At 53.0% G+C, this 16,469-nt stretch overlaps 3 protein-coding genes across 3 annotated transcripts; 1 reads left to right on the top strand and 2 right to left on the bottom strand.

The window, feature by feature from the left end:
• Nucleotides 1–70: 70 nt before the first annotated feature.
• On the bottom strand, nucleotides 71–1,153 carry POX_h09713 (uncharacterized protein; the record flags this gene model as incomplete). Its single annotated transcript, XM_050118461.1, has 1 exon — nucleotides 71–1,153. The coding sequence occupies one exon, from the start codon at nucleotides 1,151–1,153 to the stop codon at nucleotides 71–73; it is 1,083 nt and encodes a 360-aa protein (XP_049965248.1).
• A 6,654-nt stretch (nucleotides 1,154–7,807) lies between these two features.
• POX_h09712 (uncharacterized protein) lies at nucleotides 7,808–12,828 on the top strand (the record flags this gene model as incomplete). The annotated part of the gene is made up of 2 exons (XM_050118460.1): nucleotides 7,808–7,871; nucleotides 7,997–12,828. 2 exons carry the CDS (start codon nucleotides 7,808–7,810, stop codon nucleotides 12,826–12,828), a joined length of 4,896 nt encoding a protein of 1,631 aa, XP_049965247.1.
• A 567-nt stretch (nucleotides 12,829–13,395) lies between these two features.
• On the bottom strand, nucleotides 13,396–15,279 carry POX_h09711 (uncharacterized protein; the record flags this gene model as incomplete). The annotated part of the gene is made up of 1 exon (XM_050118459.1): nucleotides 13,396–15,279. One exon carries the CDS (start codon nucleotides 15,277–15,279, stop codon nucleotides 13,396–13,398), a length of 1,884 nt encoding a protein of 627 aa, XP_049965246.1.
• Nucleotides 15,280–16,469: the final 1,190 nt, after the last annotated feature.

Here is a 16,469-nt window from a genome sequence, read left to right as displayed (position 1 = left end):
GGTCCATCATCAAGGGCTCAGTTCAAAGGCCCACTGGCGGAGCCAACGAGCCATCCGTAGCTTTGTCTGTTCAACCATCCTCATCTGACGGATCGGCCGACTCGTGTTCACTTCCCTCGACGCTCAGATTCGTCTTGGTCTTTTTCGCGCTGCCTCCGTCCTCATTCACGTCACTGGACTTTCGCTTGTGGCCCGCAGACCCATTCTCCTTGCCCTGGTCGGCCGCGGCCTCACCGTCACCCTCGGCGGCCTTCTTCTCCATGGCTGCCACTTCGTCTGCGGTCAGGAATCGCCCTCCAGGACCACGTGGACGGCGCATCGCGTGATTATGGCGCGACTCATGCAAATATGGCTTTCGCCCTTTGGATGTCAATCGCAGCTGCTCTTCGAGCTTTTGGCGGGCAACGCGGCGCTTGAGAATCCGGTGGAATTGCTTGGCGTTCACATAGAGAGGCGATTCTTCCTGGTTTCCACTCGGGACCATCTCAGGGGACGGCTGGGTCTGGAGGGAAGCCTGCGGAGCACCGGGCATGGGCTGTGCGACTGAGGGTCGGCCAACGTGATTCATCACCGGCTGGGCGGTCGGCACATTGGGGCTTCCAATGTGGCTCATGCGGCGACCGGGCGGCATCTGTTGACCTTGCATCGAAACCTGGGGGCCCATGGGGGGCATGGGGCCGGACATCTGAGGGGGTGATCGCGGATTACGCTCAGTCTTCATAGGCATGCCGGCCATGCGGGGAGAGCCTCGGGTCCCTGGCGCCATCTGCCCACCCATACCGTCGTGTTGCGGGAAAGGGTAGAGCTGACCGGAAGCGGCCGCGGTAGCCATGGCGGCAGCCTGGCCGGGCGAGATCCCATAGGGTTGGCCCATAGCCGCCGAGACGCCATAACCCTGGGGGAAGCCCATCTGCTGGTGAACACCACCCGGTCCACCTTGCGCTTGCTGATAGTGCTGCTGTGTAGGGACGATGGGGGAGGTTTGGTGCGACGGATGTTGGGGCTGCATGGGGGGTTGCGCGTTGGAGGAAGAAGTCATGGATCCGACGGAAGCACCCGGTTGCGGAGGCCCCGATTGATAGGGACCGGGCATGTGGGAGGGGGCATGGGGGTGTTGGCCATGAGGCTGTTGATATTGAGGGGGGTACTCCATGGTGACTGGATCACTGCGACACTAGGAGAAGTAGCAAGGGCGGAAGGGTCACACAAGAAGCACGCGCGTGCGTCGAGCTACTCGCGTACAGCAGCCCGGAAATTCAGACAGTAGCGATCAGCCGAAAATGATCGGTTAATCTGACTGAAGTCTCGGATCTCTGTGACAAATTCAAGAATGCCGGAAGGCGCTTGGGGTTGCTTCTAGACAGAGCACCAAGTCAAGTCCGATCGAAAGTGATATGCTGGAATCACTCAAGGCGCAGAGGCCGTGCGGAGTGGTCGCTTTGACAAGGCCAGGTGCCACTGGGCTAAGATTCGACCGAAAACGGTCACTAGCCTGTACGGTAGGGTTGGCTGTCTCATGTCAGCGGGAGGCGCATTGAGGGACGGTCACTGGACTCGGAGCGCGGGAAAGCAGGAGCAGGAGTGGTAGAGTATTCATAGGATGGAAAAGGACATGATGTGGAACTCACCTTGAGAGACTGTAAGTGGAGCAGTAACGGGATGGATTATCCAAAGATCACCACTTGGGATGCAAGAAGGGACGAGTGTTATTTGTTCTCGCTTCTGCTGAGAGCACGGAGAGCGTATGTAATGGAGATGGTGTGTCTTTTGTGCAGACGGTCAGTAACGAAAGTGTAACGCGGTTGGGCTGTGATGCAGTAGGCTGGGCCACTCCTCTTGAAATGCTTGATGCGCTGTCAGTGCCAATTGGCACATGCGATCATGGCGCCGACAAGGTCGGGGAAACCAGGGTCAGGCACGGAGAGAGCAGGCTGCCGCCTTGTAACCTGGATCACCAGCATACGATTTGGTGGAAGGGACAGTCTGAAAGAATCAAATCTTGGCTTTTTCTTACCTGGTTGTTCTTTGTCACTTCTGAGCTACACTGACTCAATCCAAAGATGCGACGGCGACAGAACGTGGGCCGGGGCTAGTGGGATCGTGGAGGATTGATGTGCTCGATTGCGGCGTTCCGTCCAAGACCTCGGCCAATCAGAGACCTACAGGAACATCAGTATGGCACGTCCTCAATATCAATATACTCGTTGCGCCGGTCCCGCCATCTTGAGTGAGCGGGGCAGGAAGAACACATATTGATCATCATCACAATGATGGCGACGATGCGACCACGGGTTGCATCGGCCGCCTGTCACATCCAGGCAGCGAGGCGCAACCGAGGGGCGGAAAGTGTCGCAACGTATGCGTTGGCACGGGACATGGTTCTAAGAAAGCTGCAGGGCGCAGACATACCTTGAGCGATCGGCTTCTGCAGAAGCAAGACAGAGGATCAGGTAAGGCTGATCGTGGAAGGCGAATGAATGTTTCAACTGTAGCAGGGGGAGGAACGTTAGATCGCGCATTCAATAAGAAGGCCATACACAAATGATGTCAACGATGTCAGGGACCGACGCGTGCAGCGAGCGACGAGAGGCTGGGCAAGAACCAAAGACACAACAGACAAGATAAGAATTCCACAAAAGCAGCAGCGCATCGATGATTGAAGCGCGGACCGGGAAATTTGACTGCTACCAATCGCCAATCAGGAACACACCCGTTTTTTGGAGGGCATGCGACCGTAGAGGGAGAAGCGTGTGAATGTTCAATGCGATACGGGTATTGGGGGGGGGGGGAAAGAGCAGTGGATGACTGGACGGCGCGTGTTGTGTTTCGCGACGACTCGGCCACTCACAGGACGCGCGCGCAACGTGGAATGGATGGGGCTCGGGGGGTAAAGCCCGAAGAGCATTACCTTAATGGGAGGTGGATTGGATGTGGATGACTAGATCCAGGTAGGGGGAAAGGGGAACGAGAAGCCACGCTGATGGCGTGGGTGGGCAGTTCTTCCGCTGTGGTTTCCGCGTTTCAGAGGGACACAGAGATGCTCTCCGATCAAGGAAAGCAGCGCGCCGAGTGATGATTTGACCAGACGGAAGAAAGTAGGAGATTGATTGGGGGGAGATGTGGAAAATGTGGACAAGAGGGGGGGGGAAGCTGGAGAGAAACGTGCCAACGAGAAGGCGGTGTTGCACCCAAGTTCAGTGCGCCCCGACTGGGGCCGCGGATCTCGAGGCTCGGGCCAGGACCGCCGCACATCCACTCGGTGCTCTCAATGGATCGGGCAAAATAAGGATGGGAGCAATGACCACGGGACCCGAATGGACGCCCATGAAAGCTTTGCATGCACTTGGGGGACGAGGAAGCCAAAGAGGTGTGCGTGTGCTTGTTTACGTGGACTGGTCAAGAATGCGGGAGATCCATTTTGGGTAGCAGGACTCGAGACCAGTCGCCGCAAAGTGGAGGGGAAACAGAGACAGTCACGGGATAGTCACGGGGCAGGTCGCGAGACTCGAGATTCGAGCCGCCAGATGCATTGGGATGGGAGCTGGGAAGCGCCGCTTTCCGTCGCCACCAACACATCAAAATAAAGACCTGCTGGGCCTGAAAGGCACTTGCAGAAAAAGAAGGGAGCCACGAGACCGTGGGAGTCGGGACGTGCAGCGGGAAACAGACATCGCGTGGATAGAGGGTGAGGAACAGAGACTGGACGATGTTGACTTACCGATGAAAAGATCCCGACGTAGATCGAGGGAATATTGAGAGACTCTCGGGCACTCCACTGCGCAATGGCTCCGTCCCGCAGTTAGCAATGGGCAATTGCTGGTGCTGGACCGTAGCTAAGCTAGCAGCTCGAAGCTCGAAGCTCGAAGCTTGGAGCTCGAAGCTATGGGAATCAGATCCAATGGACAGTCCAGAAGAATGTCCACTGGCGTACCCGAAAAAGCAATGCAATGCAGGCAGTGGACGACAACGGCAACCGTGGGGAAAGCGTACCACACTGCCAGAACCTCTTAGACTTACCTCGTACCAGCGTCCAGCGACGAGTCACTGGGGGGGGGGCAGATCAAGATTGGCGATAGGTTGATTGGGCTTTTACAACCACCAATACCACCAATGCGTCGTGGGAGTGGAAAGTGGGATGCAAGAGACCAGTCCGAGGTAGCCGCAGTGGACGAATCGCACGGGAGGAAAAATCAGATTAAATCGACCGGTGGGAAAGTCGGGTCTCGTGGGTGGCCAGCGCTGCGCAATGGTTGGAGGGCAACTTGGCTGGCGAGGACTCGGCAACCAACGAGAAGAGGCAGAGGAGAAGGGGGAAAAAGGGGGCGGGCGGAACGGGGCATTTTGTATTTTGTACGGCCAGCTGCGAGGCGGGCTGACAAGTGGACAGGCTGCTGTCGCGGACAGCTGCTGGCTGGTCCGGCTGCTCGGGAGTGCAGCGTATCGGCGTAGCCTGTGGACCGTTGAGACGGTCGGAGTGGGGGCCACGTACAACACGAAGACCGTGTGTATGAAGCTATGAACACTTGAACCGTCTGTATGGACGAGAATTCAGGTCGAGTCTCCATCATGAAGGTTGCCTCGGAGGCTGGTGCAGAGATAGGAACAACGGAAAGTCATGTACTGTTTCATTGCCCTGAGATGAGACTGACAGATTCGGTGTAATCAGTGCCCCTCTCAGCGGTAGTATCAAGATATCACTGCAATGACAATCCATCATTCTTGTGCTGGATGTACAGTACTAGAATTGCAGATGCTTCGCATGGTACTTGGTCCAGCAGGTCGACCAATGGCCATGATCGGAGTCTGGTTGGCAGTCAGCGATACATACACTCATACACCAACGTGTCTGTGCTCAGCGGTATTGAAAGATACAAACATGTTCATGCAATCGACCTCGAGGATAATTCTGTACAATACAACGAGGGGAGCTGTACGCGAGGGGGCCTCATTGTGATATGATTGGTGGTCATGGTCTCCCCCCACATCAAGATGACTCGTGTTTACATCATATCTCGCTGACCAACACGAGCCTCGTCGCTGCCCAACCCGCACAGTGAGTGGCCACCCTCGGTTCCGCGGAGCGCCTGGAATGGGGCCAGCGCTCGCTTCCACAAATCCTGACTGGTTGCATGTTAGATGTCGAATTCATCACAGAAATGTAGAGTACAGGTAATCTTTCTGTATCACTCCAAGCTCACCAAGGGTGCTGTACAGTACCGTACAGTCACGTTACAGTGGCACACGCGTCAGCCTCTTGAACTCTGGACATGGGAGCATCATGGGTCACGGAAGTCGGCTCTCCCGGAATTACCTGTGTCAAAACTCGGCGGTGAAGAAAACGGCCCTGGTTCACCTGTTCCCTTGACACGGAAGACGGTCCTATCAGTCCAGACTCAAGAGAGGCTAGAGGAATCAAGGGCTTCAAGTGGTGATCGCATGGGGACTGGTATCTGGCCTACCGCCAACACCTTCATTTGCCCACCGCCTTTGCCTATACGAAGAACTCGGTACCCTCACAGCGCGTGATTTCAAATGCCCTAAACAGACACGCTGTATTTATTCTTTGCATGTGTGGTAGACCTTTGATTCTTCGGCGGCAAAACAGAATGAAAGACCAATGATTCCTTCATTCGGGCGCAAGCTACAAAGCGAGGCTTCCATATCTGCTGCTGTGTAGTGTACTACCCGGTAATGATCAAGGGAGCTGGATTGAGCTCATGCTTAAACGTAGGCAAGGCAGAACGTTACCAACCTTGCTCTGAAGCGAGGCTCTCTATAGATTCATCATTGGTTCTCGTAGCAATGCGCCGGCACTACCCTACCAGATAGGTATATGCTTACCTTGAACATTACCTACATATACGCAAGGCACATGTAAGTTGTGTATCCTTCTAGTATAAATTCGGGCCTGATATTGAATCATCTGTGAAACATCTAATTAGGCTCACGGTTATAGCGTTTACCATTGATGCCCAATTAGATGCACTACGAGCACTGTACGGGTAGCATCGTTAAACTACCATGTTTGAGGTAAATTGATGGAGGTGAGTGTCTGCGATTGCACGATCGCTGTGTGCCGGCCCTGGACAATCACAGCGCGGGCACGGGCACAGGTTGAAGGTTGACCATAGAATATATAGATGGGTGTATCATTCACACAGTAGCACAGCAATGAAAAACATAAGGTGTTATGAGAGGAACTTAAGGTAATTGTGGTACTCAAGGCAAATACAGTATATTCTACATATTCCCAGGGCTGCAAAGACTTCTACTAATGTAGTGATGTGGTGGGGTGAACCACGGAATGGTCAATTACGTGCAGTATGCTGGTGTGAAGCCTGATTTCTCTACTACATTGATGATCGGGCATGAAACAGTGGAATCAGAAATCTTTCATGATCTGGCTACAGATCATGCTTATTGTCATGACAAATTCAGTAATTTCTAAGGCGGCTCGATCATGTTAATATTCTTCAAAAGTGAAACAAGTGCCTACCGATGACTCTCGCCGATGGACTGTAAGGATGAAGGAAGGACGAGAGCCCTCGGCATGAGTGACCACCTCGATCAGGCGGTGTTTCTTGCAAGCGCGGCTATTATTTCCACTATAAAACATCAACAAATCGGCAGTAAGTACCTTTGCGTCCCTAGTGCGACCGTCCAAGTGCCCGGTAGGTCGCATCGCCTGGACAGCTGGAGACACAGTCGAGGAAGGCAAATCCGCTCTCTTATACCGAGAGTGGATAATAGAACGAAATACTGGCACTCGCCATTTTATTTGCGTCCGGTTGGAAGTAATGGAGATTTGTAGAGTTCTGGTCTAGATTGGAGCCTGCTGAGGGAATGGTGTCAGGCTCGATGGGTTCTCAGAGTGGAGATACACTGTCCATCTTGATATGCCAAATACCTGTCTTGAAGATATACCAGGATTTTGGCCTTCATAAGCGCTCACTTTTGGGTATGGCAACCACTCAAATATTTGCAATGATTTTGCTTGGTCGTTCACAAGCACAAGAAATGTAAACAACAGCCTCAAATCTATGGAAACTGTCTGTTCAGTATGGAGCTTAGGCTACCAAGAACATACTTCTTCACATAGTCTGGTATTAGTTTTAAAAAGGAGAAAGATCTAGCACCAATGAAAGAACTCGACAGCCCCAAATTCTGATGTAGTGGCCCAGGCGACGTGCTCCTCATGTAGTCTTCAGTCCTCAGTCCTCACTAGTGCGCCGAGGTACCATGAGATACATGGGCCTTAATCTTCAAAAGCCAGGTCCGCCCCCGGCCGTCCACCCACAAAACGACTGACTCAGCAAGGGGTCCCGCACGGCCTCTGGGGGGGCAAGTGGCTTGACCGCATATGAGAGGAGTACCGACGACTCGACATTTGCAGTAGAGGCTGAATCTTTTCTTTCGAACAACTATCCACCCAAATTTTAGTTCTCGTCCCGAGTCTCTTGGTTGATGTTGACCACCAGCTTCAAGAGTCGCTGCTCGCCGCACCCCACAGACGACTGACATCCACTAGCATAACGAACGGGTACATGACGTGTTTGTTGACATAAAGTTGCGACTCTCCTCAACCTCCTCCGGATATCGATCGGGACGAGTCGCACATCGACAAAGTGAAGATTCATCGTTCGCAATCTCTCACTCGGTACTCTCCTCGAGTCACACTCCTCGTGGAGGTGGCGCGCCGGCGCTCGACAGTTCCCCGACGGTGAGCTATCCCGTCGATCACTCAATTCGGCTTCCAGGGAGCGGCAAATCGTTGCACGAGCGGTAGTGCATGGATTAAAAAGACAAGATGGCTCCAGGCGGAGGAGGAAACATCAAGGTGGTGGTTCGTGTGAGGCCTTTCAATAGCAGAGGTGAGTGATTGACGAAACTCCCATGGAGGGTGATGCCAAGTGGACAATCTACTGTCGTTCACCAACCGACACTGGAATTCGCGGCTAACCGGATGCTTGTCCCCGATTCTTTTTTTTCTCACCAGAAATCGATCGAGGTGCAAAATGTATCGTGCAAATGAAAGGAAACCAGACGGTGCTTACGGCACCGCCTGGTGCGGAAGACCGATCGCGAAAAGGTGGAGGAAAGGGAGGTGGTGATGGGCCCAAAGTGTTCGCATTCGATCGGTCCTACTGGTCCTTTGACAAGAACGATTCAAATTACGCTGGCCAGGATAACCTGTTCGACGATTTGGGAACGCCGCTCCTCGACAATGCCTTCAGCGGATATAACAACTGTATTTTTGCCTACGGCCAGACTGGATCCGGGAAATCATACTCGATGATGGGCTATGGTCAAGAATATGGTGTGATTCCTCGCATTTGCCAGTCCATGTTCATGAGAATCAACGAGATGCAGCGGGACAAGCACTTGAACGTGACTGTGGAAGTGTCGTACTTGGAAATCTACAACGAGCGTGTCCGAGATCTGCTCAATCCTTCCAATAAAGGAAACCTCAAGGTCCGAGAGCATCCCTCGACTGGTCCATACGTGGAAGACCTTGCGAAACTAGTCGTTCGCTCGTTCGACGAGATTGATCATTTGATGGACGAGGGAAACAAGGCTCGAACGGTCGCCGCGACCAACATGAACGAAACCTCCAGTCGATCGCATGCAGTATTCACCTTGACACTTACACAAAAACGGCACGATGCGGAGACGTCCATGGACACGGAGAAAGTCTCGAAGATTAGTCTGGTTGATTTGGCGGGTTCCGAGAGAGCAAACTCCACGGGAGCGACGGGTGCACGCTTGAAGGAAGGTGCAGAGATCAACAGATCCCTGTCGACGCTTGGCCGTGTTATCGCTGCTTTGGCAGATGTGTCTTCGGGCAAGCTCAAGAAGGCGTCCATGGTTCCGTATCGTGATTCAATTCTCACGTGGCTCCTGAAGGATTCACTGGGCGGTAATTCCATGACTTCCATGATTGCGGCAATCTCACCCGCAGACATCAACTTTGATGAAACGCTAAGTACCCTTCGTTATGCGGACTCTGCGAAGCGCATTAAGAATCACGCGGTGGTGAACGAGGATCCGAACGCTCGTATGATTCGCGAGTTGAAGGAAGAGCTGGCACAGTTGCGGTCAAAACTTGGAACAGGGGTACCTGGAGGAGTCGCTGGAGCCCCAGGATCAGTTCCGCAAGAAGAATACTATCCACCCGATACGCCGTTGGAAAAGCAGATGGTCTCTATCCGGCAGACTGATGGCACCGTGACCAAGGTCAGCAAAGCGGAGATTGTGGAGCAGCTCAACCAGAGTGAGAAGCTGTACAAGGATCTCAATCAGACGTGGGAAGAGAAGCTTCAAAAGACCGAGGAGATTCACAAAGAGCGCGAGCAGGCCCTGGAGGAGTTGGGTATCAACATCGAGAAGGGCTTCATTGGATTAAGTACGCCTAAGAAGATGCCTCATTTGGTGAATCTGAGCGACGATCCTTTGCTGGCCGAGTGTTTGGTCTACAATATCAAACCAGGAACCACGACGGTGGGTCACTTGGACCAAGGCAACAATGTGGAAATCCGACTCAACGGATCCAAAATCCTCACCAAGCATTGTACTTTCGAGAATGTCGATAACATTGTGACTATCGTCCCAACAGAGGGCGCTGCGGTAATGGTCAACGGTCTACGCATCGACAAGCCAACTCGGCTCAAGAGCGGTTTCCGAATAATCTTGGGTGACTTTCACATCTTCCGGTTCAATCACCCACAAGAAGCCCGTGCGGAGCGAGTTGAACAGAGTTTGCTCAGGCACTCGGTCACAACCAGTCAGCTTGGCTCACCTGCACCAAACAAGACTCATGACCGAACGCCCAGCAAAGTCGACTCCGATGCTGATGGTGATTCAAGCAGAGCCGACTCACCCATGCCTTCACGAGGACGAGAATCGGATTGGTTTCTGGCTCGTCGGGAAGCAGTCAGCGCTATGGTTGGCCCTGATCAGATCTCTCATCTGCCAGACGATGAGTTAGACGCTCTCTTTGAGGATGTACAAAAAGCACGAGCAGAACGTCGTGGGATGCCTGAAAACGAGGAAGACTCTGATTCATCGACATCTTTCCCAGTGCGCGAGAAGTATTTGTCGAATGGAACCATTGACAACTTCTCCCTTGAAACGGCCATCACTATGCCGGGGACACCGCGTCAAGCCGACGACGAGAGCGCAGGCACCTCTCTCCGGAAAGATCTGAAGGAATTGCAGCTCCAAGATAAGCCCAAGTCAGATCAAACTCTGCCTGTTCAAGACGCCGCCGAGCCTCAAACCCAGACAGAGAAGGAACGCATCGAAAACGCATTGCGGTCGGCCAAGGAGGAGTTTGAAGAACAACTCAGAGTGCAAAAGGAGAATTTTGAGTCACAAATGCGTGATATGGGGAAACCGGTTCCGCAGATCCTTGAAAATGGGTTCGCAAAGTTAGACGAGCGTGAAATTGAAATCGCAAGAAGCGTCGTTAGCCATTGGTCGCAGCGAAACTTTGTTCGAATGGCGGAGAAGATTTTGCAACATGCGTCATTATTGAAAGAGGCCCAAGTCATGAGTCAAATCATGGACAAAAATGTGGTGTTCCAGTTTGCCATTGTGGATCACGGCCATAGTATGGCGTCCTCGTATGACCTTGTCCTGAATGGAATTTCAGGTGATGAGGATACTGTCTTGGAAGAGACAAAGAAGCCCTGCGTGGCTGTTCGAGTCATTGATTACAAGCAAAACGTGATCCACCTGTGGTCGATTGAGAAACTCCAGCGCCGGCTGCAGTCCATGCGTCAACTGCATCAATACATTGACCGACCGGACTATATTCAGCATTTCAAACTTGACAATCCCTTTTCGGAATCCTGCTCGCCTCAGTATTCTTTGATTGGGGACGCTGATATTCCCTTGACCGCTGTCTTTGAGACTCGCGTGCAGGATTTCTCGATTGAAATCATCTCACCATACACTCAAAGTGTGATCGGCATCATCCGACTGTCTCTGGAGCCATCGTCTGCACAAGCCCCCTCTTCAACGTTGAAGTTCAACGTAGTGATGCGAGATATGGTTGGATTCGCCGAGTGGGAGGGATCGGATGTGCATGCGCAGCTCTTCGTTCCCGGCATTTCCGAGGAAGGCGGTGCGACCACCACGCAGATGATCAGTGGTTTCGAGGAGAGTCCTGTTCGCTTTGAGAGCGTGCATAGCATGAGTTTACCGTTGTCGAGCCCTCGATCAGCTACGCTCAAGGTGTGCGTGTATGCTCGCGTGACTTCTGTCCACCTCGATAAACTGCTCAGCTGGGACGACATGCGCGATTCTGCTGAGATTACGCCCAAAAAGCGGACCGCCCCTCGGATCGCAGAGTCCGAGTTCTACTCCGAGGAACGCCACGATGTCTTTGCCCGTGTCCAAGTTCTCGAGATGGCAGAGTCCGGAGAATATCTTCCGGTTGAGGTTGTTCAGAATAATCCACTCGACGCGGGCACATATCAACTTCATCAAGGATTGCAGCGTCGTATCATGATCAACATGACATACAGTTCCACCGAAAGCCTTCCCTGGGATGACATCAACAACGCGCGCGTCGGCTCTGTTCGACTCCTCGACCCGTGGGGGAAAATCCCGGACCAGGATTTCCAGACACCTGATGTTCCTCTCAAGTTCCTCCAGGAACCGATTGTAAAGGACAACGCTGACGGCACATCCAATGTCACGATCGTTGGGCAATGGGACTCGAGTTTGCACGGCTCCCTTCTGCTCGATCGTGTGACCGCGGACAAGTACCGTGTTCAGGTCACTGTCCGCTGGGATCTTGTCTCGTCCCGGCTCCAGACGCCTGTCGTGTTTGAGGTTGACCAGACCTTGCAAATTCTCGGCCGTACTTATGTTCGCCAGCAATCCATGTTCAAGCAGCTGTGGAGCTCGACGCGGGTGGTGCACTCCACAACGCAAATGTACTCATTAGTGATTCGGCCCGTCTCTGCCAAGCGCGCGGCTGATCTTTGGCGAATGAACACGCAGAACGATTACGTCAAAGGCGAAGAGCTATTGACCTCCTGGGCGCCTCGCAAGGTGTCGTTGGTTCGAGACTATATGGCTGCTCGCAAACGCCGACAAAGATTGGCTGAGTTGCACGCTGCTCGAGGGGCGCTGAGTGCTGGCAGCCTCCTGCCGTCTCCTGCTCGAAGCATCCTGCCATCTCCGGCCCGAAGTGGACGATCGACCCCGCTGCGTAACCAAGATTTAAATGAACGCAAAACGAGACTGCTTCGCAAGTACCTCGAGCTCTGGTCGACCAAGCGAGATCCCACCGAGACCATTCTCGTTCGGAGCAATACCGAGCCCCCCACCGACGGTGCTGCGATTGCAGCTCAACGCAAAACAAAGGGTGCCAGTACTGCCGACAACTCATCGCTCAAGCCGCGGTTTGTGGCCACCATCCAAGCCCTGCCGAAGAATCCGTCAGCCCTCAAGTCAGGCTACGTACTCACCCCGGATGACACCAACAGCGTGTGGGTTCGGCGATTTGTGGAGCTGCGCCGGCCGTATCTTCACATCTACTCCGCCGATGGGGACGAAATTAACGCCATCAACTTGCGCAACTCCCGGGTTGATCACAACCCCGACTTTGCTCGGCTCCTGGACAGATCCGGTCTTGGCAGTGACCGTTCTCTTTCTGCCAAGGGCCGGCCCAATATATTTGCTGTCTACGGTACCCAGAACACATATCTATTTGCCACTCGTACCGAGGCGCAAAAGGTAGAGTGGATTCTGAAGATTGACGAAAGCTACTTTAGCAGCAATGCCGGCAGCGCAGCAGCCAGCGGAGATGAACGATGATCTGGGTATTTATTTTCATTGCTTTCTCGTAACGGGAGTTTATGGCTTCTAAGCTGAGCAGATAATAGCGTCGAGTTTCGTGGATCTTGCTTGTCGTTTGTGCCTTTTGATCTTCTCTCTTGATTTTTTCTTTTGGAACAATTGCGCGTTTTCCTTGACCGACCCACACTAGCCATTTCATTTTCTTTTTTATGATCTGCTATTGAGATACCCCCTTTCCAATATATCAGACGGCCTCTGGCGCTTCGCCTCTTTTTTTTCTTTCTTGTTGCAATCTTGTGTCTTACTTCAAACGTGACCTTTTGCAGCGGCAGAGGCATCCAGCAGCTGGAGCAACAGCTGTCACGGGCGTTTTGATTTTACCCGTTATGTTGCTCAAAATTTTACAAATGGCTTTTTTCTTCTCATACTAATAATTCGTCTAAGACGGTCCTGAATCATTTTAACATTCTCAATCCATGAACCATTGTATGCAATAGTTATGTACAGAGTCATCAAATCAAAAGCAAGCACAAGCATCGCAACCGTGTCCCAATTCGTCGTCAATGGGGATGCCGGTGCTTCGCTTTAAACCTTCCCCTTCACACGGAGTGATTCCTCAGCTTTGAGTTTCGCCGCCATCTTGGCATTCTTCTTCTTCGTCTCTTCTTCCACCCACTCTTTGATTTCCTCGAGTGCCCTCTCTGGACGATCTTTGTGCTTCAATAAATATCCCTGGATTTCAGCCGGCGAGAATACCCCACCGGGGACGCGCGACGCAAACTCTTGCGCTAGGGACGCAATCCGAGATTCCAGCTTATGGATGCGTTTTTCGCAGTCGTGTTTGATACACCCCTGCGCGCATCGAGGGTCTGATTCCGGACCAGCCGGGATTGCATCGTTCGCAAGACCGGCCGAGCTCGAGCTCGAGCGCGAGCCGTTCTGTGCACAACCCCTAGACGGATTCTGTTTTCGAGACGTCCGGTGGAGTCGGTCACTCTTGGAAATGGAATAGATTGACTTGTACAGTTTCTCGATGTCCTCGGTGATGGCCAGTCTGAACTCGATGTGCATGTCGATCCGGCCTGCGCGAAGAAGAGCCTCGTCTAGTTTTTCAGGATGATTGGTGGTCATCACGAGGATTCGGCCTTCACTTGCTGCTACGCCGTCGAGGACGTTTAATAGACTGGACAGGGTGATGCCCTCGCGTGCCATCTTGTCCCCCGATACTTCGGCGCCATTCAGATCCGAGGGGGCTGTTTGGGAAAGTTGTGCGGGCAGACGTTCGGTTTCACTGTCGTTCGGTTCGAGGGCGGACCGGCTGGGTCGTCCACGACTATGGGTGATCTCGGAGGCGTCTACATCTTCGACGAGCAGGATGCATCGACGGGGAAGTTCGGAGAACAATGCGTATAGATTGTCCTCGTCTAAATTGCGCGAACTCAGGCTGAGCAGGTAGATTTTGAGTCCGAGTCGTCCTGCGACGGCGAAGCAGAGGCTGGACTTGCCGGTGCCTGGAGGTCCGGAGAGGAGATATCCACGACGATAGGGAATGCCGTGTTCGGCGTACCATGCGGCTGTACCTTTGCGGAGATACTCTTCAATGTCGGTCAAGAAGACCCGCTTTTGCGTGTCGTCCAGAATGACCGTGTCCAGCGGGCGTGGCTGCCGGGACATGCATCGATTCCACTCGAGCGAGCTTGCGGAAGAGCTCCGTTGACCGCGATAAATGATGGTGCGACTTCCATCTCGCTCGACGAACTTTCGTTGCGCGTCGGCCAGAAGCTTATGCAAGACCGAGGGGTCCCGGCCCAAACAGGACAGGTAGAGCTTCTCGTTGTTTAATGACCATCGTGAGTGAGACTGCTCGTAGCGCCGGTCCAGAATCAGCAGACGACCCTGGTACCAGAAGTAGTGCCGACCCTGGGAAGGCGTGAAGCGCATGCGTTTATACTTGTCCCGGTTGATGACCCGAGTCCAGTATTCATCAAAGGACACGGGGGATGACGAGGCCTGCTCGTCACTCGCCGAGTCCTCCTCTTCGTAGTCGGAATCCTCGCAGTCCGAATCGTCATGGATACTCCAGTAGCTGTTGAACCGGACTCCAGCTAGAAAGCGGCTCGACCGCTTGATTTGAGGTCGACGGGACCACCAGTACATGAGATAATTGAAGACTTCATCATCAAGGCGCACTTCGGCCGTTGACACCAGATATTTTTCGAACCAGAAGGACAGATAGCGCCACAGATACTGGCTGGCCACCACCACCAAGGCCAGCAAAATGATATATTGGAGGTATGCTGCCAGATCAATGTGCAGGTAGGATAGAAGAATGCCAGAGATGAACGTGTACCCTGGTATGAGAGCTTCCAAGATCGCCGCTTCGGGGGTGGACAGCGCACTTTTCGTGGACGAGGAATCGGATTGATTGAAGGCCATGTTGGTGAGTGATTTCAGCGAGGCGAATTTCATGACAAAGACTCTTTAGATCTGTGTCTCGCGCGCGCTCTCTCTCTCTCTGTTCTTTGCCTTTTCGGTTTCTTTTTTTCGTTTTTTTCCCCCACCGGACGAACCCTTTGAATCCCGCCCCTACTTAAATATCAGAGACTTCATGAGTCTTTTCAGCCGCATCCTGCCTCATTTAGGACCCCGCATACACTCACTCTCTTCTCCTTCTCCCAACTCACCATGTTGGGTGCCCGCAGCGGGCCAGCGCAAACGCCGCGCACTGCTGCCTGATCGTCTGAGTCATGAAGCGCTTCAGTGAATGGACCCGGCATTGTCATTCTACCCGGTACAAGTCAGGTACGTGCATGAGCTCGACGTGGCGGACTCGTTGAATGGATGCAATGACTCCAAGAGGCGACGGGTCGGTGCAACCAACGGGAAGCTTCACTCGTTGATGTGGCTCTTTCTCCCAGACGCAGATGCATTGGAATTCTGATTAGCTTCTCTACGCGCCGCTCGGCTACGAGGCGCAGTCTAAGCTTAGCTCACCGTGCAAATTCAATCATGTGCTGCATCAGACCCGTAAAATCGAGTCATTGAACCGTTTTTATTGCAGACAATCTGCCAACACTCCCCCCGCATATTGTGTCGATGCATAGATCCACCGTGACAGGACGAGGTAGGAATCTCGGCAATGATCGAGCGGGAGCGTCATCGTCGCATGTCATGATACTATAAACAGCAGAGAGCATGGCATGAAGCATATGGGGAGGGGGAAGAAAAAAGAGGTCCATTCGAGGACTCGATTGAGCAGAAATGAATATTCCGACCTCTGGAGTTTCAGCTTCTTGGCTTGAATCAAAGGGCGGTGACTCGGACGGAATGACTCGTGAGTCCGCCAAGCTCAGCCTGGTGCGGTTGACTGTTGCTGGAGATTTCTCATGAAGAAGCAACCTTGTACCTCCTACCTACTGGCGACTAAAAAGGACCTGATGTCACCGACGACATGGTCGATGATGCCAGTTAGTGGAAAAAGAAAAAAAAATCCTTGTGAGCTCAGGTCAAACATCCCCGAGGCTCCAAATGACACAATCCGGCAACGCCAAAGCCGATCCGCAGAAAGACACTACCATATCAATTGGCAAGAACCCAGACTGTCCTAGCAAGCAAGGATCACTCAAGGCTGTCCAAGTTAGGGGATCATCAGGCGAGAC

The sequence above is a fragment of the Penicillium oxalicum genome, chromosome VIII (genome assembly GCF_001723175.1).
Source record: "Penicillium oxalicum strain HP7-1 chromosome VIII, whole genome shotgun sequence".
Lineage (NCBI taxonomy): Eukaryota > Fungi > Ascomycota > Eurotiomycetes > Eurotiales > Aspergillaceae > Penicillium > Penicillium oxalicum.
Note: the sequence above shows the minus strand (reverse complement) of the source record. Positions and strands in the feature narration are given on the sequence as shown.